The sequence below is a fragment of the Meriones unguiculatus genome, chromosome 1, assembly GCF_030254825.1.
Source record: "Meriones unguiculatus strain TT.TT164.6M chromosome 1, Bangor_MerUng_6.1, whole genome shotgun sequence".
Lineage (NCBI taxonomy): Eukaryota > Metazoa > Chordata > Mammalia > Rodentia > Muridae > Meriones > Meriones unguiculatus.
In genome coordinates, this window is record NC_083349.1 from 67870395 (window position 1) to 67896681 (window position 26287).

Consider the following 26287-nt stretch of genomic DNA (forward strand, 5'->3'; position numbering starts at 1 on the left):
AACGTTTGTGAGCACTTGGGACCTCCCCGATCTAGTACTAGGGAGCCTTTATTTGGTACTAGGATTTTTTTAAAGTAGCATTTGGCTACTAGGAGAGGAGCATTATCCACCCTTGGAAGGTGTTTCTTATGTGAATTTATTTATTTAGGTTTGAAATAGTCCCTAGCTATGTCACCCAGACTATTAATCAGAAATCCCCATCCTTTAGCCTTCAGAGTATTTAGATTACAGATCTGTACCACCATACTTGGTATTGTTGGTATTGTTTGTGTTTTACAACATTGTTATTTCTGAAAAGTGCTTTAGTGTCCTATGTCCTCAGAGTATCATTTTTTGGAGACAGGAGGTCCATTCACCTTATTGGTGCTGTTAGCCAGTCAGGGCCTTGGCCAGTGTTTTCATATATACTGTTTTCCCCCAGGTAAATCATATAAGGAAACATTTTTGGACCATGTAACTATTCTGTTTTATTTTTTTCTATGTGAATGGGTGTTTTGCCAGCATTTATGTCTGTACCATGTTCATGCCTGGTGACTGGAGACCAGAAGAAGGCATCAGATTTTCTGGAACCTGGTTCTGAAATTCAGAACCTCTGGAAGAAGAGCCAGTATTTTTAACTACTGAGCCATTCCTCTAGCCCTATGCAGCTATTCTTTAAAAAAAAAAAAAAAAAAAAAAAAGATTGCCTTATACTCAGTATTCATTGATGAGTAACAGGCTATTGGAATAACAGTTTTGCCTTTAGTCTGATAATTACAAAGTAGTAATTTTTCTGTTTCTAGCATACTTTGTTTTTTATCATTTGACAGTGGGTGTGCTCATCCAAACAAGAGCTCTCCTCATTTACTTATCTTACTATTATTGTTATAAAGTAATGGATTGTTTCTTCTACTAATCTTGAAGGTAGACATTTTGGTACTCATATTACCCAGGATTTGCCCAGTAAAAGCCAAATGTGTGAATTTGTTGATACTGACTCAGCAGTTAAGAGCACATACTGCTTTTGCAGAGGACGGGGGTTCAGTTCTTAGCACCCTTCACTCAAAACTTGTGTGTGCACACACACAATTAAAAATAAGATCTCTGCCAGGTGTGGTGGTGCATTCTGAACAGAGGCAGAGGCAGGCTTTCTTTGTGAGTCTGAGGCCAGCCTGGTCTATAGAGCAAGGCCCAAAAGAGCCAGGGCTGTTAAACAGAAATCTTGTCTCAAAAAAAAACCTAAAGATAAAGTTAAATATTTTTTAAAAATATGCCTTATAGTTGGACATGGTGGTACACGCCTTTATTACCAGAACTGGGAGACAGAGGCAGGAAGATCTCTGAGTTTGAGTCTGGCTTGGTCTGTATATCAAGTTCCAGGACAGCCAGGGCTAAATAGTGTGAAGCCCTATCTCCAAAAAAGAAAGAAAGAAAGAAGAAAGAAAAAAAAACATACAAAACAAAAGAAGTGCCTTATAAAATTGTCTCTACTTCGGTGATTCTGGTAGGCTGGACCAGTGTACAGGGTTGGTCATAAGTAGTTTAGCTTAATGCTTGGGAGTTTAAAACACGTAACCGTTTAAGAAGGTTAACAATATGAATATCAGTTGCTGAAAATAGCATATATGATTTAAGTACAATTTTCCATTCACCTTTTGAGTTACCAATGTCAGGTAGCATAGTTACTCCTATTTAAACTATGAGGATAGAGCAAAAGAGTCAACTATCTGAGCAGGGTGGTTCAGTGGGTAAACTGCTTGCTCTGCTAGCATGAGGCTTGGGTTTGGATTCAGCATCATAAAGAAGGGTGGCTTGTCAGTGTGTGTCTGTAACCTTAGCACTGGGGCTAGAGTAGATTGTGTGCAGTGGGTGGCCAGTCAGCCTAGCTGAAACAGTGAACTACAGGTTCAGTGAGAGGCCATCTTTTAAATTTTTATTATTTATTTTATTTTATATGCATTGGTGGTTTGCCTGCTTGTATGTCTGTGTGAGGGTGTCAGATCTTGGAATTATAGACAGTTTCAAGCTGCCATGTGGGTGCTGGGAATTGAACCCTGGTCTTCTGGAAGAGCAGTTAGTGCTCTTCGCTGAGCAATCTCTCCAGCCTTTAAGAGGCGATCTTAAAAATTAGGGTAAGCAAGAGAGGAAGACACCCATGTTGATCTTTGTCCTCTGCATACATGCATGGATATACACAAATACAACACACATAGAAAACTAGGGAAAGGGAAAACTGTGTGGTGCCAGGTGTGGTAGTGTATGCCTATAATCTTAGAGCTTGGGAAGCTGAGGAAGCAGGGTTACAAATGAGGAAGAAGCTGGATAGTAGGAGACCAAGCAGGCTATATACTAAGACCTGCTTTCAGAATAGAACACATAGAAACTATCTAAAATCCATATAAAGATTAAACTCAGTAGGTAATTACAGCTCTGATGGTTCCTTTTTTTTTTTTTAAAGAGTTATTTATCATTTATACAGTAGTCTGCCTGCATGTGTGCCTACAGGCCAGAAGAGGGCACCAGATCTTGTTATCGATGGTTATGAGCCAGCATGTGGTTGTTGGGAATTGAACTCAGGACCTTTGGAAGAGCAGCCAATGCTCTTAACCTCTAAGCCATCTCTCCAGCCCCCTCTGCTGGTTCTTTTGTTCACTGCTTTTTATTTAATTTTAGTATTAAGGTAGTATGATAGAAAATTGCATTAAAATTTTAAAATAGATTTATTAATTTTAAATTGATTGGCTTTTATATGAACTAACTTGTACTTTTTGTAATTTTATAGTGGGCAGAAATGGATCTGGAAAAAGCAACTTTTTTTATGGTAAGTATAGATTTTTGGATTTTAACTATTGAAGACTCAAGTCTTTATAAACCATCTTTAAGATGGTTTACTAAAATAATTGGTTTGTGGGTAAAATGCTCAGTCTTCATTCAGAAAGGCAGACGGGACAGACTTTGGAAGAGGGAGAAAACAGGGAGCCAGACAGGAGTCTTATTACAGAGGGCCTCTGAAAGACCCTACCCAGCAGGGTATCAAAACATATGCTGAGACTCATAGCCAAACTTTGGGCAGAGTTCAGGGAATCTTGTAAATGAAGGGGGAGATTGAAAGACCTGGAGGGGATAGGAACTCCTCAAGGAGAGTAACAGAACAAAAAATCTGGGCACAGGGGTCTTTTGTGAGACTGATAATCCAAACAAGGGCCATGCATGGAGATAACCTAGAACCCCTGCACAGATGTAGCCCGTGGCAGCTCAGTGTCCAAGAGGGTTCCCCAGTAATAGGAACAGGGACCATCTCTGACATTAACTTATGGGCTGGCTCTTTGATCACCTACCCCTGAGGGGAGGTGTAGCCTTACCAGTCCACAGAGGAAGACCCTGAAGCCAGTCCTGATGAAATCTGATAGATTAGGGTCAGATGGAAGGGGAGGAGGACCTCCCCTATCATTGGACTGGGGGAGGGCCATAGGAGAAGAAGAGAGAGGGAGGATGGGATGAGGAGGTGGCTACAGCTGGGATACAAGGTGAATAAACTAATTAATAAAAAAAATAAATAATTGATTTGTGACATCATTTCTACATGAAACCAAAGAAGTCATACATGGTTGTAGTTTAGTGTGGAAGGTTCGTGTATGAGTATCTGGATTGTCTGTCTTCAGCCTGGCCTTATGAGACAGCAGAAACCCTGTTAAAATTATTTTTGCTGTAATATTGGCAGTGTATGTTCTAGATGGATTCTGAGAAGTGATAGCTCAATGTAGTAAAAATATTGATACCTGTTTGAAGTTAGAAAGTCTAAGGATAAAAAAATGAATAACGTGCGTTTTTTAACAAGTTCTTTGAGGAGAAAAATTATTGGAGTTGGATTGTGTAAGGATTGGTTAAAATGTTAGTTTGTGGAAAACAGGGTTTAGTAGGAGTGCTGTCTGTTCACACATGTGTCTGAAGGATACGGAAAGCCCTGTAGTGGCTGTAATATGATTACAGAGCAGATTTAAGTAAAGCATAGATCTCTGAATCCAGAGAAAGGAGGAGAGTTTGAATCCGCCCATTACAGGCGATGCTGAGAAACAGCCAGTCTGTCACAGCACATAGAATCATACATGATTGCTCCCTCTCTCATGTTCTCACGCTGACTTGGTATTTTAGAGATCTCTGGGGTAGTCCTGGACCAGAATAGGTGAATTAAAGCATTCCATGTCTTGGTCAGTGGTCCATCCGTTAGGTATTTTGTGTGGAGTATAGGGCTAGTTCTCACAGAAGTGTGCTTACTGTAAGCAGCGCTGGGAGCTGGGATTTGAAACGGTTCCCTGCATTTCTTAGTGTGTAGGAGTGAGCTCAGCTGTAGCAGTGCCTCATTACACGGCTATTAGGCAAGAGTATTTTTGTTATAATACAGTACATGGCCTTATAGTATTGGCCTGATTACAGCATATACTTCTGTTAGGGCGTAGACCTACCTGCTTCTCCCTCTCTTTCTTTTTGATATTTGAATGTCTTTATGAATCAGTGGAAGCTTAATTCTCCCTACCAAATTAGTCTGATATACTGGAAAGTTGTCTGCAATCATTTTGTGTATGTGAAACAATTTATCTGCAATGTTTATTACCTGACACATCATATTCTATTAAGATATAGGGCTATGAATAAGCTGTAAATCCTCCTTTAGGATGTGCTAATAATCTTATTTTTGTGTTTTAGCAATTCAGTTTGTTCTCAGTGATGAGTTTAGTCATCTTCGCCCGGAGCAGCGATTGGCTTTGTTGCATGTGAGTGAGACTCTTTTAAGACTTTATTGTGTATTTTTAAACATTGTCAATCCTTGCTGTGGAAGAAAAAAATTGCTGGGCATGGCAGCTTCTGTAATTGCACCTCTTGAAAGAAACACTCAAGCAGGATTGCCTTGAGTTTTAGGCCACCCAGGGCTTTCATAGTTCCAGGCCAGCTTGAGCTGCAGTGTGAGGTTTTATCGTGTAAAAGGGTCTGGGAGACAGGACTGGAAAGATGGCTCAGCGTCTTAGAGTGCACTGGATGCTTTTGTGGGGGACTTGGCTCTGTTTCCGGCACCTCAATGGTGGCTCACAAATGTCTATGTCCTCTTGGCTTCTGGGTCCCAGACACACAGGTAGTGCATAGACACACATGCAGGCAGAACACCCATGTACATAAAGTAAAACAAGTTCACGTTACAGGTTCTTTGTGAACACAGTGGAGTCTCAGTTCCTTATTTTTGCTATTCTGTGGTAGAACTTAGTGTACTACATCAGTGCCAGATAAAGGCCTAATAATTTCATAATAGAAGAAAGTATATGCATTTTTTAACATGAGCTTTTTCTGATTTTGTTTTTTAAAAGTGGTTATTGTATGTGTGAATGAGTGTACAGGTGTCAAGGAGTATGCTTTATGAAGGTCAGAAGACTTTGGGGAGCTGGTTTCTTTCCTTGTGGGTGAATGTGATTGAACTCCGGTCAGCAAACTTGTATGGCAAACATTCTTTTTTACTTGGTGACCCATCTTGCCAACCCTTGTTTTTGTATTTTTGAGACAAGTTTTACTTTGTTACTCAGGTTGTCTTCATGCCTGTAATTTTCTTGCCTTGGCCTTTCTTGGGGAAGGAAAAAAACCTAAGCCCCAGGACAGCCATAAAAATAAGATAAAAATTACCAAAAAAAAAAAAAAAAAAAAAAAAAAAGAAAACCAAAAAACAAAAACAAACCCATAAAAACAAGGGTGCCAAGACCTTTTAAAATTTCAAAATGTAGGCTGGACAGACTCTAAGCTATCTCACCTAAAATCACTGGCCCACCTTGCTTCACCCAGCCATATGGGCAGCTGTTCTTCTAGCATCATGAACACCTGTCTCTGTTTTTCCTGGCAAAAGAGCTTTTCTCTCTTCCCAGTTTTTTTTTCTTCCTACTAGGAAGTCCCGCCCTCCACTTCCTGTGCTTTTGTCCAGCTGATTGGCCAATCAGGTCTTTATTGACAGCTGCTACATCTGCACAAGACATCCCTCCACACTTAACAATATTTTTTTCTTGATAATTTTCATATAGTTCTTATATAGAATTTAAAAAAGCTGGTTAAGGAAGTTTTGTTATTCTGATTCAGTGTCTTTAATACTTGGCAGTCAGGATATATACTAGTGACAAAAGGTTTTCTCTGTTGAGTCAGGCTTGCTTTGTACTCAGCTTTGTGTGTGTTGGGGCCGGGTGGGAGGCGTTGTTTGTCTTGAGAAAGAGACCTTATTGTGTAGCCAAGGCTGACATCAAACTCAGCTTCAGTCCTCCTACCTTAGCCTTTCAAGTACCAAGATTACAAGGTGTGGACCAGGCCTGTCTGTGCTGGACTTTAAAGTGGGTTTGAAGAGTATAAAAGTACTACTTAAGTTACAAATATCCTGTTCTTTTCATATTTCAGGAGGGTACAGGTCCTCGTGTTATTTCTGCTTTTGTGGAAATCATTTTTGACAATTCAGACAACCGGTTACCAGTAAGTGATAGTTAAGATTTTGGTTTTTTGATTTTTTTTTTTTAAAGCAATGCTAAGAATTTTATGTAACAGCTAATTATTTAGTGCTTAAAATTATGTTTTGAAGATTTATAATTTACTTCATGTTAACGTAAATAAGTAGTGCATTTTGTGTTTAAGTTTTAATGAATACGCTAGCAAACAAATGATTATATAAAGTAATTGTAAGAAAAAAATTCCAAATATTCACACATTGAACTTTTAAAAATGGTTATGCTCAAGACTTTAAAATGAACTTATCTAAAAAGTTGTCTACTTGACTATCTGGGTTTTTATGGTTTTTTCTTTTTTTATCCCTTAGATCGATAAAGAGGAAGTTTCACTTCGAAGAGTTATTGGAGCCAAAAAAGATCAGTATTTTCTAGATAAGAAGATGGTCACGTAAGGATTTGTCTTTGTTTAAAGTTTGTTAAATGTTCACAGAAACACAAGTGGGTCTTACCAGAGAGAGATTCAGTATGAATGTGCAGTCTCAAGTCTCTCTAAGAGATGGTTCAGTTTCAAACCTGCAGTTCCCAGTACTGTTTCACTTAGCAGCTAGTTTGCTTGCTTATTATTGGTTGTTTTAAAATTTTTTATCTTGAAAGTTTTGTTTTTTGTTAACAGGAAAAATGATGTGATGAACCTCCTTGAAAGTGCTGGGTTTTCTCGAAGTAATCCTTATTACATTGTTAAACAAGGAAAGGTAAAATAATTTTATGTCCTTTTTTGTAGAAATTATTTTTTTAAATATATATTTTATTTATCTATTATGTATACAATGTTCTATCTGCATATACACTTGCACGCCAGAAGAAGACACTAGATCTTATTATAGATGGTTGTGAGCCACCATGTGGTTGCTAGGAATTGAACTCAGGATCTCTGGAAGAGCAGGCAGTGCTCTTAACCTCTGAGCCATCTCTCCAGCCCCAGAAATTATTTTTCTTAATATGAAAGATTTTGAATTATTGGTTCTAATTGTTGAATTGGAACCAAAAACTAGGCATTACTATTTTTTGTATTCATTTTGGGTGTTGGTTATTGAAGTTAATGTCCTAAGTACATGTAGACCAGTCTCTCTGGCCTCATACTCACAGAGATCCATCTGCCTCAGCCTCCCTAGAGCTGGAATTAAGGCGCCACCACTGGGCACCTACATTAGTTCTATATTGAAAGACCTATATGAGTAGGTTAAGTGGATCTTGTTTATTAGTGACCTAATGAGGTAGAACTTATTGGGGAGACATTGGCTTTTGGAAGCTACAGTGATCATTTCTGAGACTATTACATGTATGAAAATTATATTTGAAAAAAGTTACTTCCTAAGCTGGCTGTGGTATTGCATGCCTTTAACCCCACTTGGAAGGCAGAGGCAGGCAGATCTCTTAACCACTAAGCCATCTCTCTAGCCCCCCAGGCAGATCTCTTAAGTTCTAGGCTAGTCTGGTTTACAAAGCAAATTGCAGGATAGCTAGAGCTCTAGAGAAACCCTGTCTTAAAAAAAAGAAAAAACAACAAAAACTTACTTCCTAAAAATTTACTTCCTATTCCATTTATTTTATTACAGAATTAAACTATTAAAAAAGTTTACGTTGCAAGAAACATACCACAGTGCTGGATATTATTTTTCCTTGAGATTTTTTATCAGCCAAACTCTAAACTTTGGCTGATTATTGTACTACTTCCTTATATAAGTTTCATCTCAGAACTTACCCTTTGGTAGAGTTTTTGTTGAGAATCTTTTTTTCTGGAGCATTGTTTGATGTGTGTACTTTAAAACCATAGTTTAATGTTTCTTAGCTTAGAAACAGTTCTTTCTCTATGTAAAAGTGTAAGAATAATTTCTTTAATGCAGCAGTGGTATTTTTATATCTAATGATTTGTGTTAAGTCACATGCTCCTTTGGTTCTACCAGCATCGTTGTCTATGAAAGCATACCATTCTTGTTCCTTTTTGTAATTTAAAAATTTAAAATTATTATTATGTGTGCATGGTATGTGAGTGTATATGCCATAGCTTGTCCATGGAGGTCAGGGACTAACTTTGTAGTCAGTTCTTGTTTTCTACCTTTATACATGGGTTGTGAAGATCAAACTCATTGCCAGATCTGTACCACAAACACTTGTATCCGCTAACCCATCTTGCCATACTTAAGAAAAAGTCTGTAATGGGGCTGGAGAGATGGCTCAGCAGTTAAGAGCACTGACTCTTCTTGCAGAGGACGTAGATAGAGGCATGTGGATCTCTATAATTCGAGACTAGACTGGCCTATATGTGATAAGTTCCAGGGCAGCCAGGACTACATAATGAGAGCCTGTCTCAAAAAGAACCTGAACCATAAAACCTAAATATTTTAAGGTAAGAGTTTTTATTTCTTAAGGAGTAGTCAATAGTTAACTGTTTTTTGTTTGTTTGTTTGTTTTTTTCTGAAATTATAGATCAACCAAATGGCAACAGCACCAGATTCTCAGAGACTAAAACTATTGAGAGAAGTAGCTGGTACTAGAGTCTATGACGAACGTAAAGAAGAAAGCATCTCCCTAATGAAAGAAACCGGTAAAATAAGCACATGCTGTCTAATTACTTTTCTTCTTGTGTTAATAATAGTGTTATCTGACTTCAGAAATACATTCTATTGTATTCCTGTGTGCTGAATGGAGTGACATTTAGTTTGAAGTAGTTTAAGGTTGATGTTTCTAGTGCTTTGTCTTTGAATGAAAAAGGACTATGTTAGATAATAGGGCTGCTAACCAAACTAACTGTTGACTGGGGCTTCTTGAAGAAGTGTTAGCAGAGGTCAGTGAACTGGGATGCTTCTCCCTCCACTCCAGATACTTGACAATCAGTTGCCAAGAAGTTTTAAATTATTCAGAAACCAGTGATGCAGAATTTTAACTAGGAGTCCGTACTAGTCTACTCTGGGATCCTACTTTGCTTTTTCAAATGTTGCGTCATACCATTATAATGACTTGGAGCCAGACAGTTCTAGGTTAAAGTCAGTAAATTGACATTATTTTAGACTTCCTGACTGCAAACTCCTCCTTTGTAGATTATGGCACTTACTTTGTAGATTATGGCAATTAAGGTAATGTGATGCCCGGGTTGTAGTAATATTCATTGTATGGTAGCGGCATGCAGTGCCTTAATAGAACTGAGAATTAATAATGCCAGTGATAATTTATTTTCCTTTAATGTGTGGGACAGCACACTGATGTCAGAAGAAAGTGTACACTGAGGTCTTTGTTAGTGTTTATCTGCTCTCTAGGGTTTTCCTTGAAAAAAAAAAAAGGCGTCTTGATTGCTTTATTTTTTTTACATCTTAAAAGATGTTACCATGTGATATAGAAAGAATGCTATATTCTAGAGAGTAATTTTAATATATATTTAAGAAGTGATACTACATGAAAACTGTATTCAGCACCATCTTCTTTTCATTATTTTGTTTTTTATTTTGAAGAGGGCAAACGGGAAAAGATCAATGAGTTGTTAAAATACATTGAGGAGCGATTACATACTCTAGAGGAGGAAAAGGAAGAACTTGCTCAGTACCAGAAGTGGGATAAGATGAGGCGTGCCCTGGAGTACACCATCTATAACCAGGAGCTCAATGAGACTCGTGCTAAGCTTGATGAGGTAACGTGCTGCCTTTACAGTCAAAGTGGCTTTGTTCTGAGTGTGGTAACCTGTCTGCATTTGCACCTTTAGTGGTTTTTAAATAGAAACTTAAAAATGAAAACCTTTTTGTTTGTGTATGTTTTGATACAGTTTCACTGTAAAACCCAGACTTGTGACTACTGAGTGTGGAATTAAAGGAATTAGCTTCTACACGAGGCTCAAAACTATCAAATTCATGGGTTACTAACTTTCTTTAGGTTAACTGAAAAGGAAATGTTTAGAGCTGTACTTATCTAAAATACAGTAAATGGTTTTTGCAGACCAGACATTTTTCCTTGCATTTTAGAATATGTTTTGTAAAATGATGATGATGATGATGCTTTATACAAAAATTTATTTTAGATTATCTTTGTGGTTTCTATTTAAAGAAAAACATTTTCTTTATAGAATTCTGAGCAAATGCTTATTGTCAGTATTTCTTGGCAGTTGCAAAGCAATTTTTAAACTATGTGTTATGAAATGTTAGATACAAAATGAGTTAGAAATAGAAGTTTGTTATGTTTTTCAGCTTTCTGCTAAGCGAGAAACGAGTGGAGAGAAATCCAGACAATTAAGAGACGCCCAGCAGGATGCGAGAGATAAAATGGAGGTGAGGCTATACATAGGCTCGATTTCTTTGTTCAGTTGAGAACTTTTTGTGCCAGAATTGTGGGATGGTGACCCATAAGGGAACAATGGAGGTTGAATATTGGGGAGTATTTGTTGTATTGAGTTTAAGTGAGAGAAAAAGATGGAGCCAGAGAAGTGCTATGTATGGGTGCAAGGCTAGCTGCCTGAGTTCCATCTGAGAATTAATAATGCCAGTGATAATTTATTTTCCTTTAATGTGTGGGACAGCACACTGATGTCAGAAGAAAGTGTACACTGAGGTCTTTGTTAGTGTTTATCTGCTCTCTAGGGTTTTCCTTGAAAAAAAAAAAAGGCGTCTTGAAAGGAGAGAGAACCTATTCCATAAAGTTGTCCTCTGACCCTCACTTGCACACTGTAGCATGTGTACACTCGTGGTGTGTGTGCATGTAGCTCTATGAGTTTTGTAAAGAGATGGAGGTAGTTGGTGGTGTCATGGTCTTTGCATTGTACTTCTGTTTATGACCTATTTTCTCTCTCTGATTAGGACATTGAGCGCCAGGTTAGAGAACTGAAAACAAAAATTTCAGCTATGAAAGAAGAAAAAGAACAGCTTAGTGCTGAAAGACAAGAGCAGATTAAGCAAAGGACTAAGTTGGAACTTAAAGCCAAGGATTTACAAGATGAGCTGGCAGGCAATAGCGAACAGCGGGTAAGTTATTGCTGGAAATGGCAGACGTATTGATGAGGCAGACTAAGAAGAAAGCCTTTTCTGTGATGGATGTGTTATTGAGTTTTTGTAAAAGGTTTGCTACATTTGATTTGTACTCAAGTATCAACTTAGTAAGTGCTCTTTTTTATTAATAGTTGAATTTTAGAATTGAGTTACTTTTATGAAAAATGTTTTTTTCTGATATATAAATTAAGCAGATTGCATTCTTGTTTTATTTACAGAAACGTTTATTAAAAGAGAGGCAGAAGCTGCTTGAAAAAATAGAAGAAAAACAGAAAGAACTGGCAGAAACAGAACCTAAGTTCAACAGTGTAAAAGAAAAAGAAGAGCGAGGAATTGCTAGGTCTGAGAATTTTCAACAAGAATTAACCTTGCTGCATAGTTCTTACCAGTGATCTCTGGGTGTTTCCAGGTTCTTGGTGCCTTGTTCAAAGAATTAGAAAAGATGCACACACAAAAAGAAAACAACCCGTAGTTTATGAAGAGCGAAGCAAAAACACATTTTTGAACACAAACAGGTAGTTATCAGGAGTTTGCCAAGGGAAGCAACTTACTTCCATTGTTTGAAGTAGGGTAAACATATACAGCTCAATAAATGCAGGTGGGTATCAGGTTGCTAAGTGCACTGTTAGGAAAGAGGTTATGTGCATAGCACAAGCCAAGTGGAGCCATTCTAAGCTTCTGTGTTTGCCTGCCTGAGTTCCTCTGTAGAACCTACCTAGCTGTGGGTTAAGGACAAAAAAATCACAGGCCCACTTCATATAACCAGTTAAGATGATTACTGTGAGCCATGTGGTTTTGTTTTATTTTTGTTTTTGAGATTGGATCACACTTTATAAGGATAGTGTGTATGTACCATCACACCCATGGTGATTTAGTGCCTGTAAGGTCTAGATTACTACTACTCAAAAGCCTTAGGAGATGGGACATAACCACCCTTCTAAAATAAATAGTTAACTAGTTATTTGGCTTTTTTTTTTTTTTTTTAGACAGTTTATCTGTGACACCTCACTGTCCTAGAGTTCACTGTCTGTAGATCAGGCTGGCCTGGAACTCAAGTAATCCACCTGCCCCTGAGTGCTGGTGCTGGGATTAAGGATATGCACCACCACTGCCTTTTCTTTTCTTTTCCTTCCTTCCTTCCTTCCTTCCTTCCTTCCTCTCTCTCTCTTTCTTTATTATAGTTCTGGCTAGCCTTAAACTCAGAGATTTATCTGCCTCTGCCCCTCCTCAGTTCAGGGATTAAAGGCATGAGCTGTCATGTCCAGCTACACTCATTTTTATTCTGTGTGTGGTCATACTTCGGTGGATGTGGAGATCAGAAGACAGTTGCTTTTCTCCTGCCCATCATTTTGTAAGGGACTTTCTTTGTTATTTTATGGGGACATTTTATGTCTAAAATCTTAGTGAAGATATTTTCCTTCTTGTAATTATGATGTCAAAGTTCATTTGGTGTTGTGTAAAGTAAAAACAGGTAGTATAAGGAGCTTTATTATTTAGCACTTAACGTTCCCCTTATTTATTTCTTTGTGGGGTGCAGCTGTGCGTGCCACGTTTGGAGGTCAGAGGACAACTTTCAAGAGTCTGTTTTCTCTTCCCAACATATGGGTCCTGAGCCATCTCATCAACCCTTAATTCCATTTCAATGTAATTTTTAAAAGGATAGTTTCCATAGGATTGTAATGATTACAATTAATTTTATGTCTTGCTTTCATCTGTCGTCTGTAGATTGGCTCAAGCTACCCAGGAAAGAACTGATCTTTATGCAAAGCAGGGTCGAGGAAGCCAGTTTACATCAAAAGAAGAAAGGGATAAGTGGATTAAAAAGGAACTAAAGTCTTTAGATCAGGCTATCAATGACAAGAAAAGACAAATCGCTGCTATACATAAGGATTTGGAGGATACTGAGGCAAATAAAGAGAAAAATCTGGAGCAATATAATGTAAGAACCATTTTGCTTTTTTTTTTTTTGGTTGTGTTTGGTTTATTGTTTAAAACAGTGTCCTACTTTGTTGCTCAGGCTGTTTGTGTAACTCATTGTGTAGCCCAGGCTATCCCCAAACTCAAGGAATCTTGCTTTATTCTCTCAAGTGCTAGAATAGGTGTGCACAACCATTGACTGTAAGAACTTTTATTTTCATACATATGTCATACTTTGTTCTGGATAACACTTTCCCATTGTCTTCCCCTCTCCTTCGGTGGTTTCCTCCCTCTGCTTTCCTATCACATACTCAATTACCTCATTAGGTAACCATTCATTTCCATGGTTTATGTTTTCTGATTCTGTATTATGCATAATGACCCTTTTGAAACTGGATTTTTAAGTTTCATGTATAACCAATATATGATAAATTGAACATATTTAAGTTATGCCATTTCTTGAATTTTATTGTGTGTGTTTGTGTGTGCATATATATGCTTCCTGTCACTGTGGCTTAATTTTTTTAATTAAAAACTTTTTTCCCATAGAAACTGGATCAGGATCTCAATGAAGTCAAAGCTCGAGTCGAAGAGCTGGACAGAAAATACTATGAAGTAAAAAATAAGAAGGATGAACTACAAAGTGAAAGAAAGTCAGTAGACTAGGATATGCTGTGATTTTTACAGTCTTTGTTTGGTTTCAGTATTTTACTCTTAACTAAATCTGTTCACATCTGATTCTTACTGATTAGTTACTTGTGGAGAGAGGAGAATGCAGAGCAGCAAGCACTTGCTGCTAAAAGAGAAGACCTTGAGAAGAAGCAGCAGCTTCTTAGAGCGGCGACAGGGAAGGTAGGTGGATCTTCTCAGTCGTCCACCAGTCAGTGCACACAGCCCAAGAGCCAAGCAGTATGTAGATGGCAGAGTCAGACTGAAGCTCAGGTGACATAGTGGGTTGTGCAGGCACTTTTTCTTCTGCTTTATACTTTTCTCCTTGCTTCATATGTGTTATAAGGTCCACTTTGTGGTTGCTTGCTGAGCGCTGGATTCACAGGTGTGTGCCGTCGTACCTGTTTTATTATCTGTGTTATTAATGAAAGCATCCTTTGTTGTTAAAGAGCCCATTTTAAACTCTTATCATCATAGGTCAGAACCCATAATAGTGTTAAATGTAGTTATTATAATTCAAGTGGGTGGTGATAGACAATATTCAGTTTTAGAGTTATGTCTAAGTGAATGGCATACCAGGCCCGTTTCTTCCAGCAGATAGCGGCCAGAGAGTTAGAAGGTAGAGCAGTCTGAGCAGTGATCCCCTTTAGTGGATAATCACATTGGTAGCTGCTTCTTGGTGATGCTAATATTTTTCATTAACTGGTTTACAGGCCATTTTAAATGGAATAGACAGCATAAACAAAGTGTTGGATCATTTTCGTCGAAAAGGTATAAACCAGCATGTTCAAAATGGCTACCATGGCATCGTAATGAATAATTTTGAGTGTGAGCCAGCCTTCTATACTTGTGTGGAAGTCACTGCTGGTAACAGGTGAGGTCTTGGATTGTTTGTTTTCTTTTCATTCTTTTTTTTTTTTTGGCCTACCATTTAAGGGGTTTTGTTATTTTTCTTTTAATGATAAAGAAGAAATGAGGAAAACCTAAAAAGAGTTTTGTAGTTGTACCACATGTCTTCTGTTATCCTCTTAGTTCTCTGTGTAATTTTCTGATTAAAGAAGTAGATGCAGATAACTGTTTTTAATTATGGAAACTAGACTTTTACCGTGTCAGCACTCCCCAGTTCACTGGAATGTTCTCCATAGTCTTTTCTGCAGACAAATTGATTGAATCACATAGAAAAATGCTACTTGTGTGGCCCTTAAATGCTTATGACACCTTATAGTCAGGTAGTAAAGATGTGTCTTAATCTGTTTTATGTAGGTTGTTTTATCACATTGTTGACTCAGATGAAGTCAGCACGAAGATTTTAATGGAGTTCAATAAAATGAACCTTCCTGGAGAGGTGACATTCCTGCCTCTGAACAAGTTAGATGTGAGAGACACTGCCTACCCTGAGACCAACGTGAGTCTAAGTTACAGTCTCACTACTTTGTTTTTACTATGACATCTCTTAGTATGTGGTGGTGCATAGGTCCTTTACATTGGATTCATTAGTCTTTGAGGTACATGTACTTTCTTTGCATGTAGTTAGTGCTGGGTTGGGTTGAGGGGAGAGAGGTCACAGCCAAGCCATGAAACAGAACATTGTATGTGTTTATCTTCAGTGACAATAGTAGGCTTAGGAATTTGGGAGGATTTCTCCAAGAATCTTGTCATATAAAAGGACTAGGTTGAGGTTTTTCTGGCTATGCTTTTAAAATAGTTTAAACTAAGTTAAAAGTATCTATTTTTGTTACTAAGTATATGTACTTTAAGTGGATTTAATTGTTTTGAGGTATTTAATCTCAGAATCTTGATGTCATAGCAAACTGTCCTGCTCTAGGATTAAGGCTAACCTATATTAGAGTGATTGGTAATTAAGAGAATATTGAGAATCTTTCCTGCTCTAAAATCTATCAATTGTACCTTTGAAGTTCTGAGGAGGAAAATTGAAGCTCACAGATGTGACGTATGAATGAAATAAGACACAGGAGAAAGCTGGGGAGATGACTCAGTGGGTAAAGGTGTGCGCTTCCAAGTGTGACCACTCAGGTTCAATCCCTGGAACCCACGATAGAAGGAGAGAATTGAGTCTTTCAAATTGTCCTCTGACCTCTCATGCATGCTGTGGCATGTCCAGACAGGTACATAGACACAGTGTCGAGAGAGCTAGAGATGTATGTAGCTCATTGGAAGCACAGTTGTGCAACAAGCTCAGGGTTCAGTCCTGGCATGACAGAAAGCAGACAGAAGAATGGATGCAGTGTGGTTTTGTTGTATAATATAAAGTGACTTAAAATTAAGATAGCAGGCCAGAGAGTTAGAAGGTAGAGCAGTCTGAGCAGTGATCCCCTTTAGTGGATAATCACATTGGTAGCTGCTTAGAAATGGCTTCTGGACTATAGTGTTTTTTTTTTGTGCTCTGTGGTGCTGGCCCTGGTATACTCGAATACCTTAAAAGTACTGTTCCATGTTCAGGAAAGAAAAATAAAATAAAAATAGAGTATATACGTGTTTATGTGCTTATGTGCAAGCGGAGGCCAGAAAATGTCCTCCTTGGCTAGACTGACTTGTCAGGTGAACTCCATCTCCAGCCTCTTCCCCAGCCCCCCACATCTGCAGTGCTAGAGTTACAGGTGTGTGCTGCCATGCCTGGCTTTTTATATGGGTATGGGGATCTGAACTCAGCTCTTCATGCTTACACAGGAATCAGATTACCTACCGAGCCATTACTTAGCCTGGAAAATAAGTATTACCTGAGAAGTGTTTTTCTGAATATCTAACTTAGATGTCTGTCATATGTAGTTACAACAATGAGGAAATACTAGTTTTATACCTTTACTTTTTATGTCACATATACTTTCTCATTTTTTTCATATATTACTGCATTTAATCTTTATGACTGTTATTAGGAAGGGACTTGAACACACAGTAGGTCTTAACTAGGTAAGTTAAGTAAGGCCTCCAAAGCACACATCTCCTAGTAGCAGAACTAGGAGTTAGGCTTTCATGGTCAGATTAAGAACTGTTCTTCAAAAAAAAGAATTGTTCTTCATAGTAACCAGCTGTTAAACCTTTGGTTGCTGAAGCAGAAATTCCATGGTAGTTCAGTAGAATGATTGTTCTAATGTCTTTCTGCGTAAAAACATCTGTGTAAGGCATTTGTATTTTTTATTTCATTAAGACATAGTAATAGTTCTGCAAAAGGTTTTAGTCAACTGTATAACAGTATTGTTTCTAACAAAATGTCTGTTGCAGGATGCTATTCCCATGATCAGTAAACTAAGATACAACCCCAGGTTTGATAAAGCTTTCAAACACGTATTTGGGAAGACTCTCATCTGTCGGAGTATGGAGGTTTCAACTCAGCTGGCTCGTGCTTTCACCATGGATTGTATTACTTTGGAAGGTTTGTAATAGTAATTAGCCATGAAAACATTCTAATAAAACATTTAACACAGAATGTGTAATCTGTCACTTGAGCTGGAAGCATATTTAGATTTAGTCATTTTAAGAGTATTTGAAAATTCACATCAGTTTCATCAGTTTTTAAAGTAGTTTAAATAAGCGCATAGGTCCGGACTTATAGGTATAAAATTTGGTCTCTGGTACCACATGCTCCTTTGGCTGCTGATCAATGAAGCCTGTGGACCTTTTCTCAGAAAGTTAAAATGTGTTAAGTAAAATGCCTTGGATCACTAAGAATCCAGTTTCTTGGGATAATTACCAAAATAATTTTAATATGATTCTTTAAAATAGTAGCAATGGCTCTAATAATACCTTTTGGGGGGGGGCTAAATAGAGTTTCAGCTGTGTTTCCCTGGCTAACCTAGAACTCATGTGGACCAGGCTGGCCTCAAAGACAGAGATCTCCCCACCTCTGCCTCCCAAGTGCTGGAATTAAAAGGCATGCAACACTACACCCAACTGACTACCAAAATTTGAGAAATTTGCAGCTTCATGTAAATAATATTTTAAGATAGCTGTTTTCTTTATAAGGAAGTCATGAGCATCAATAATGCTACATTTCCTTCTAAGGATAATAGTGTAAACTTTTCCCTGCTCAGATATAGTTGAATTTATCTGTATAATTCAGGATAAAGAATTTTTAATAATGTAGGATTATTGTCTTCCATTTTGTTTAATTTCTGATAGTAACATACCCATATTGTTGTCAAACCATATAAATGAAGGTAAGCTGTAAACATGGCATTTCATCTCTAGAACTTAATGAGTGTCTCTTAACAAGGATTCTCAGTACATTGTTACACCTAAAACTTTGAACATCGACTAAAGGACAGTGCCTTTTGTCTCTGTTCCTTTTTGGCACTTGGTGTAGGGTGGGACAGTGGAACACAGGGTCTCACTGTGTACCTCTGGCTGTCCTAGAACTCACTGTGTAGACCAGGATTGACCCTGAATTCATATAGGTCCTCCTGCCTCTTTCTCCCAAGTGCTTTGCTCTTCAAGGTATGCACCACAATACCTGGTTCCTTCTCCCTTTCACTTCTGGAAATGGGCTGAGAAAATGTCCCATTCTTCCGATTGGTCGTATTTATTCCTCATCATTAGATTCGAGTTTAGCATTCTTGGTGTGACTACTGTGTGAGTGATATCTCTTTCTCATTGCATCAGATAATATGTCCTAATATTCATGATGCTAGAGCTAATGATTAGCATGTCTCTCAGGTGAAAGGTACTTCCTTGTAGCATATGTGAGGTTATCCTTAGGACTACATGAGCTGATCATGGTGGTGCACACCTTTATCCCGGCACTCAGGAGACCGAGGCACATGGGTCTCTGAATTTCCGGCCAGCATAGTCGACATATCTACTTCCTGGACAGCCAGGACTGCATGGTGAGACCCTGTTGCTCAAAAGTAAATTAAAAAGTGTACATATGCGTATCAGCTTCTCTGACAATTGCTTAAGCAAGCATTGTTAACAAACATCCTTTATTGTTAGTAACTGAGGGTTTCAAATGGGTGTTTCTTGTCTCATTTGCACAACGTGTTACTTCAGCAAAGCAGTCTCCTCTCAGTGTAAGTATTTGTGCATTCCTTTCAAATTTCATTGTGATTCCACATTTTCTCGTGTTTTGGTGCTCAAACCTTCCCGAATTAAAGATCACCAATTTTAATATTGAAAAGTAAGTTTTGTTTTTTTGTTTTTGTTTTCTTTTTTTGGCTGACGGTGGTGGTGTGTGCCTTTAATCCCAGGACTCGGGGCAGAGGCAGGCGGATCTCTCTGAGTTCGTGGCCAGCAAAGGCTATGCAGAGAAACCCTGTCTCAAAAAAAACAAAATGAACAAACACAACAACAAAAGTCAAACAGAGAAAAACTAAGATCTTTTTAAAGAGCAGATTGAATTGTTAATTTTTCCTTTTAAACATTAAAGTCCTTATATTAGTATTTCATTATGTCAGTTTTATTGAGCAAGAGACTGTTATGAGAACACAGTCTCATAAAAAGTTATGAAGTATGACTTTCTTACATTTTGTTCCTAGGTGATCAAGTCAGCCATCGAGGTGCTCTAACTGGAGGCTATTATGACACAAGAAAGTCTCGGCTTGAGCTACAGAAAGATGTTAGGAAAGCAGAAGAGGAGCTGGGTGAGCTTGAAGCAAAGCTCAATGAAAACCTGCGCAGAAACATTGAAAATATCCTTTTGTTTTGAGCTTAACAGGATACTGTAGGGAAGGAACTGCATTTAACTTCACTGTACAATCTTTTCTATGTTAGGTGTTTTTTTTTGTTTGTTTGTTTTTTGTTTTTTTCATTTATATTGTGGGGGAATATTGCATGTCTCTTAATTTTTATTTAAACACAAGAACTTGTTTAACTTCTGAAGACTAAGAAAAATTCAGAAGGAACACTGGTTTTTGTTTCACTGTTAAGTAGGTAATGCTAGTGCGTGATTTGAACAAATAGAACTTGAAGATCAACAGAACTCAAGGTTATTGGGCAGAAAGGACATGGAAGGCAAGACCTGGCTGCTGTTTGAAGGACTGTTGGAAGCATCAGAATATAATATAATATATATGTATATACACACACACGCATATATATATAGAGAGAGAATATATGTGTATATATAGACAACAGCTATCTAAATCTGAGTAACTAGTTCTTCCAAATAAGTGTAGGGCTACATGAAGGGCAAGTTCAGCTGCCAACAGAAAACTTGTACACATGCATGTCCTTTTTTTAAAGATTTATTTATTATTTATACAACAGTCTACCTGTCCACCAGATCTTACAATAGATGCTTATGAGCCACCAGATGCTGGGAATTGAACTCAGGAACTTTGGAAGAGCAACAAGTGTTACTAACCTCTGAGCCATCTCTAGCCCGCGTATGCATTTCCTAAAACAACTATGGTGGCATAGTGGTACACGCCTGTAATCCTAGCACTTGGGAATGCAGATGCAGGCGAATCTCTGTGAGTTTGAGGCTAGCCTGGTTTACAGAGCAAGTCCAGGAAAGCCAAGGCTACACAGAGAAACCCTGTCTCAAAACAACAAAAACAACCATGGTGCTTTCGGTGTGGCTGTTTGTAGTGCAAACAGCATACAGAAAAAGAAATGCCTTAGCCTTGGTCCTGTAAGAATCTGTGTGTGATACTTTGAGAACTGCTTAAATGTAGCAGAGAATATGAATAAGTGTTAAGAAAAAGGATGCTTGGGTGCTGCGCTGGCTCAGTGGTCAGGGTGATTGCAGCACAAGCATAAAGACCTGAGTTCAGATCCCAAGCACCCATGTGAAAATCTGGGTGTGGTTTTGCTCTTCTGTAACCCTAAGGACTTGGGAGAGGATGGAGATGGGTAGATCCTAGTACCTTGCTGGCCAGCGAGTTTGACCAATGGTGCTTTCCAGACTCAACGAAGAATTACTCTTTCAAAAAGTAACATGGACAACAGTAAAAGAAGGCAACGAATGTTAGTCTCTGGCTTTCACCACACTTACTCTTCTATACCTCATACCCATGCACACAAATACATACAAGGAAGAATGTTGACAGCTTTCAGCTATCTATATTTGGTTTAATTATTTCACATTAGACAAGGCTATTCCTCATATCTGACTCCCAAACAAAGCATTGCCTTCATCATATTAAATTTTTTAATGAAGTATATATGTGCATATGTATAAGTATATACACACAAATGTTATTACTTGATTTTGCTTAATATACTTTAATAATTCCTATATTTTTTGTTTTATTCAATTGTAAGTAAAATAAGTATACAGATTTTAGAGTAGAATGTCTGGTTAAATGCTTCAAGCTTTTCTTATGAATGAACATTTTTAGTGATAGTGTTTAGTTCAACATTAATATGGAGAAATTACTTTGGGGTAAAGGAGAGGCTGCATGATGTTGTATATGTAAAAAATGAAGAGAACTTAGAGTATGTGATATATTTACAACCTTAAGAGACTTTTTCTTAGCCTTGTATATGGATTAATAATGAAATTGATCAGTTGATGAACCAAATGCAGCAGATAGAGACCCAACAAAGGAAATTTAAAGCGTCTAGAGATAGCATATTATCAGAGATGAAGATGCTAAAAGAGAAGAGGCAGCAGTCAGAGAAGACCTTTATGCCAAAGGTCCGTAAGTATGTTTTGTTATCACTTTGCTTTAGTGTAGACATGGGAGTAGATCATAGATTGTGCAGGTATTCTTGATTTCATGCTTTGTGCATCAGTAGTAATAAGACTACACAGTGAAAGACAAAAAAGATGTCTTAATTATAGTACTCAAAAACATCTGTGAGCCAGGTTCAGTGGTACTCTCAGGCAAAGAGGCTGGTGGGTTCAAGGCCAGCTTGGTCTACAAAGCAAGTCCAGGATAGCCAAGGCTACACAGAGAAACTCTGTTTTGAAAGGCAAAAACAAATAAAAAGCATTCTGTCAATTTTTGGTCTTATGAATTTGCCTGAATAGTTACAACATTTGTCCCTTTTTCTCAGTTTTGCATTATAAATACCTACCTAGTTAAAACTATCAAATTTAGTATAGTGCATGGTGGTGTACTTGGTGATGGAGCCTTGACCAGCAGTGGTGATGCTGAAGCCCTGATCCAACTCCCTAGCAGCAACAAGAGGGAAAAAAAATTAGTACATGTTTCTGTTTCTTTTGGTTTTATCCCAATATACTTACCATAAGTTATAAATATCATAAATACAAAATGCATTTAATAAACTTAACAGAAGCCTATAAGCACGTTGTAGTACTTAAACATAAGTGAGTTCATAGTTATTTATCTCACTTAGTCTATACCTAATTCACAGTGTTTTACTATTATATGTAACAAGTGACTGATATTATTAATAAATGATATTTATCCATGTAGCAACGTAGCTTACAAAGCTTGGAGGCAAGTCTTCATGCTATGGAGTCTACCAGAGAATCGCTGAAAGCAGAGCTAGGAACTGATTTGCTTTCTCAACTCAGTCTGGAAGACCAGAAAAGAGTCGATGCCCTGAATGATGAGATCCGCCAACTTCAGCAGGCAAGTACACCTAACAGTGATGGAACCTGAAACCTTCGTTTTCTTTTGTCTTGTTGGATGCATATTGATCCTTAGTAAGTGCAGTGGTTTCTTGATAAAACACCAACCAAAGTAGCATTAGAAGGAGGCTTCATTTTGGCTCACAGCATAGTATAGTCCATCATGGCAGGAGCTCGAGGCAGCTGTAACTGCATATGAAAAGGAAATGGATGCCTGAGTTTAGCTTGCTTTCTTTTTTTATGGAGTTCAGATTCTCAGACTATGGAATGGGGCCTTACATTCATAATAGGTCTTCCTGTTGACTCCTGCCAAGGGTCTAGCGTGTGGGTGAGGACAGGGTCCAGGCTGAGGGGGTAAGAGGCGCCAGAGTGACACAGACACTGGGAGTTGGGTGAATGCAATCACCCAGAAGGCAAGCAAATGCAGACTGGTTTATTCTGGAAGAGAGAGCACGTTTTATAACTTTGGGTGACCAGTCAGATTCCTCCACACCGTCTCCGAGCCTACCATTGGTTGATTGGTCTCTGGCAGACTTTCCAATATCAGGTAATGTACTCTTGGTCCGTCTACTTCCATAGTCACGTCAGTAGAAGCTGCCCCTGGCCATGAGCCCTAATGGCCTTTTGCTAGGGGTGCCCACAGCTCAAATAACCTAAGAGATAATCCCTGTCACACGGGCATAGAGACTTGTCTCCTGTGTGATATAGAACCTGTCAGATGGATGATATTAATTGCTATGATGCTATGTTAGCTCTCTTTATATGCACTTATATGTATATGCATACACACACCTAAATGCCGATATAACCACCTTTGTGAATACATTTTCATGAAACGTTTTAATAACTTTTTTTAATGGATGGACTCCACATGTAGCTTAGTCTGCCCATTTGTGTGTGTGTTGTCCAAAAACATGCATACATGTGGAGATCAGAGGACAATCCTCAGGAGATCTCTTTTCTACCATGTAAAAATTAAGGCCATACTCTTAACCTCTGAGCTATCTCTCCAGCCCTGTGGTAGTATTCTTAACTGCTGTGCCATCTCCAGCCCCCTTGCTAGCATGTCTTATAAAAATAAGTAGGAACAGAAACAATAACTTGAAAGTATTTTTTTTTTTCTTTTTTAAATTTCATGGCTGCATTTGGAGATCAGAAGATAGCTTGTAAGATTTTGTTCTAGGGAGCTAGAGAGATGGCTCAGAGGTTAAGAGCATGACCTGCTCTTTCAAAGGTCCCGAGTTCAATTCCCAGCAACCACATGGTGGCTCATAATCATCTGCAGTGAGATCTCTGCCCTCTTCTGGTGTACAGGCAGAACACTGTTTACATAATAAATAAATGTTTAAAGGGAAACATTGTTTAAATGGTTCTCCAGCGTGGTGGCACACGCCTGTAATCTCAGCATTCTGTGAGTCAGAGGCAGGTGGATCTTTGTGGGTTCAAGGCAAGCCTGTTCTACAAAGTGAGTCCAGGACAGCCAGAGCTACACAGAAACCCTGTCTCGAGAAAAACCGGGGGAAAAAAGGCATTGTTTGTATCCTTGAAAGTCCAGGGATTGAAAGACTTTCATTTTAGTTTGAGTACTACCAACAGGACTACATTTCCTTTTCTTTCTTAAACATTATTATTTGCATGTGTGATGTTGTGGTGGGCAGCATGTGTGTGCCGCAGTGTGTGAGTGGAGGGCAGAGGACAGCTTTGTGGAGTTGATTCTCTACTTTTGCTTGTATGTGTGTTCCAGGGTTGAACCAGGTCATCAGGCTGTGTGGCAAGTGCTTTTACTTGCCTGCTGAGCCATCTTTCTGGCCCTTAATTGCATCTCTTGACAGATTTTCACACATCTGTAATTTTTTTCTTGTCTTATTTTAGGAAAACAGACAGCTGCTAAATGAAAGGATTAAACTGGAAGGTATTATCACTCGAGTGGAGACCTACCTGAATGAGAATCTCAGGAAACGCCTGGACCAAGTGGAACAGGTGTGCTGGTTTTGAGTGCTCCTTGCTGACCATACACTATAGAAACTGTCAGTGAGCACTGACTGGAAGTGCCAGTTAGGGACAAAAACCCACTGAGTACAGTCCTTAGGTTGGAATTCTAGCCCTGCCATCTAATGTGTGACTTGGGCAAGTCATTTACTATTTCTGTTCCCAGTTTTCTCTAGTGTAAAATAAGCGTAATAGTGACACCTACTCTGTAAGATTACAATCTTGATATGTTCTGGATGTGTATATGCTCAGCATTAGGTTACAATTTCTTAGTAGTTACAACTTAGATTTTCTAGTAATTATATCATTAGGTTTTTCCTTTTGAATGGCTATTTTACTTATGCTTAAATATATATACATATACACATGAATAAAAGCACAAATTTGCTTCCTTGAATGTTTCTTTAATAGCTAGTTACATTTTTAATATGTATATTTTAGTACATAGCACTCATAATTTATATTCTGAGTTTTGATGTTATTGAACTTTGTTCTTTTGTGTTGTAGGAACTTAATGAATTGAGAGAGACAGAAGGTGGTACTGTTCTTACTGCCACAACATCAGAACTTGAAGCTATTAATAAAAGAGTAAAAGATACAATGGCAAGATCAGAAGGTAAATGTATAGTTTAATTTTGTTTTCAGTATTTTATTGAATTTATGTTATTTTGCAAAATTGTTTGCCACAAAATGAGATGCAAAAGCAACTTTATTTTGTTAAAATGTTTCTGGCAGTTTTATGGAACTAGTACTATGTTCTGCATTTTATTTCCTGGGGAAGAGGGCCAGAAAGCTAGAGACTGCCTGAGGCATGGGGCAGTTGGGGAGGGCTTGTGATAGTTTTTCCCTTCACCATGTTGACTTTGGGGGATTAAACTCTTATCAAATGAGTCATCTGGCTAGTCTGGTTATTCATTTTGGTTTGTTTTGGTTTTGGTTTGGTTTGGTTTTGAAGCAAATTCTTAACTATGTAGTCCTAGCTGGCCCAGAACTATGTAGGTCAGGCCAACCTTGAACTCTCAGAGGTCTGCGTATCTTTGCCTTCCAATGCTGGTATTACGGTTTTGCGTCACCATGTCTGTCAAGTTAAACGTGTTGTTAACAAAAGGTGTAGTGCCTGTGCTGCCATCATGCTGTGCGGGAGTGTCCCGGCTCTCAAGAGCATTACTAATGCTGAGACAGGTGAAGACAGGTGCAGTCGTTGTGCCGTCCAGCAGTGCCGACAAAGCGTGCTGGAAAGGAGGACTGTTGTTCCCTCTTTAGCTCACTCACAGAGCAGTGTAGATTTACAAATGATTTACCAGTTCTTCTGTGGTAGTGTCCACAGGAAAACTCTGGAATTAGGGGATTTGTGAATTTCACAGTAACATTTTAACACTGAGAAAACTTAAAACTTTATAAAAATTAATTGTTAAAGTCTTTACTCGGGTAACATTCTGATTATGAAATGGGTCTTAATGTCCTTAATTTTGTTTTTTCCCCATTGTAGATTTGGATAATTCCATTGACAAAACTGAAGCTGGAATTAAAGAACTTCAGAAAAGTATGGAACGCTGGAAAAATATGGAGAAAGAACACATGGATGCCATAAATCATGATACTAAAGAACTGGAGAAGATGACGAATCGACAAGGCATGCTGTTGAAGAAGAAAGAAGAATGCATGAAGAAAATTCGAGAGCTGGGATCCCTTCCTCAGGAAGCTTTTGAAAAGTACCAGACACTGAGCCTTAAGCAGGTAAGTCT

General features: G+C 38.3%; 1 protein-coding gene across 1 annotated transcript in view; it reads left to right on the top strand.

The window, feature by feature from the left end:
- The window catches only part of Smc3 (structural maintenance of chromosomes 3), a 40081-nt gene that overhangs the window by 8260 nt on the left and 5534 nt on the right, over nt 1-26287 (top strand). Inside the window, exons 3-24 of the mRNA XM_021652195.2 lie at nt 2762-2800; nt 4684-4751; nt 6400-6471; nt 6812-6891; nt 7117-7195; nt 8931-9048; nt 9950-10125; nt 10676-10756; nt 11282-11446; nt 11689-11810; nt 13196-13409; nt 13937-14040; nt 14140-14239; nt 14770-14930; nt 15320-15461; nt 17297-17447; nt 19546-19698; nt 21499-21650; nt 22396-22554; nt 24426-24533; nt 25050-25158; nt 26032-26279. Of these exons, the coding sequence (XP_021507870.1) occupies nt 2762-2800; nt 4684-4751; nt 6400-6471; nt 6812-6891; nt 7117-7195; nt 8931-9048; nt 9950-10125; nt 10676-10756; nt 11282-11446; nt 11689-11810; nt 13196-13409; nt 13937-14040; nt 14140-14239; nt 14770-14930; nt 15320-15461; nt 17297-17447; nt 19546-19698; nt 21499-21650; nt 22396-22554; nt 24426-24533; nt 25050-25158; nt 26032-26279 (2801 nt within the window). The remainder of the gene's footprint in view (nt 1-2761; nt 2801-4683; nt 4752-6399; nt 6472-6811; nt 6892-7116; nt 7196-8930; nt 9049-9949; nt 10126-10675; nt 10757-11281; nt 11447-11688; nt 11811-13195; nt 13410-13936; nt 14041-14139; nt 14240-14769; nt 14931-15319; nt 15462-17296; nt 17448-19545; nt 19699-21498; nt 21651-22395; nt 22555-24425; nt 24534-25049; nt 25159-26031; nt 26280-26287) is intronic.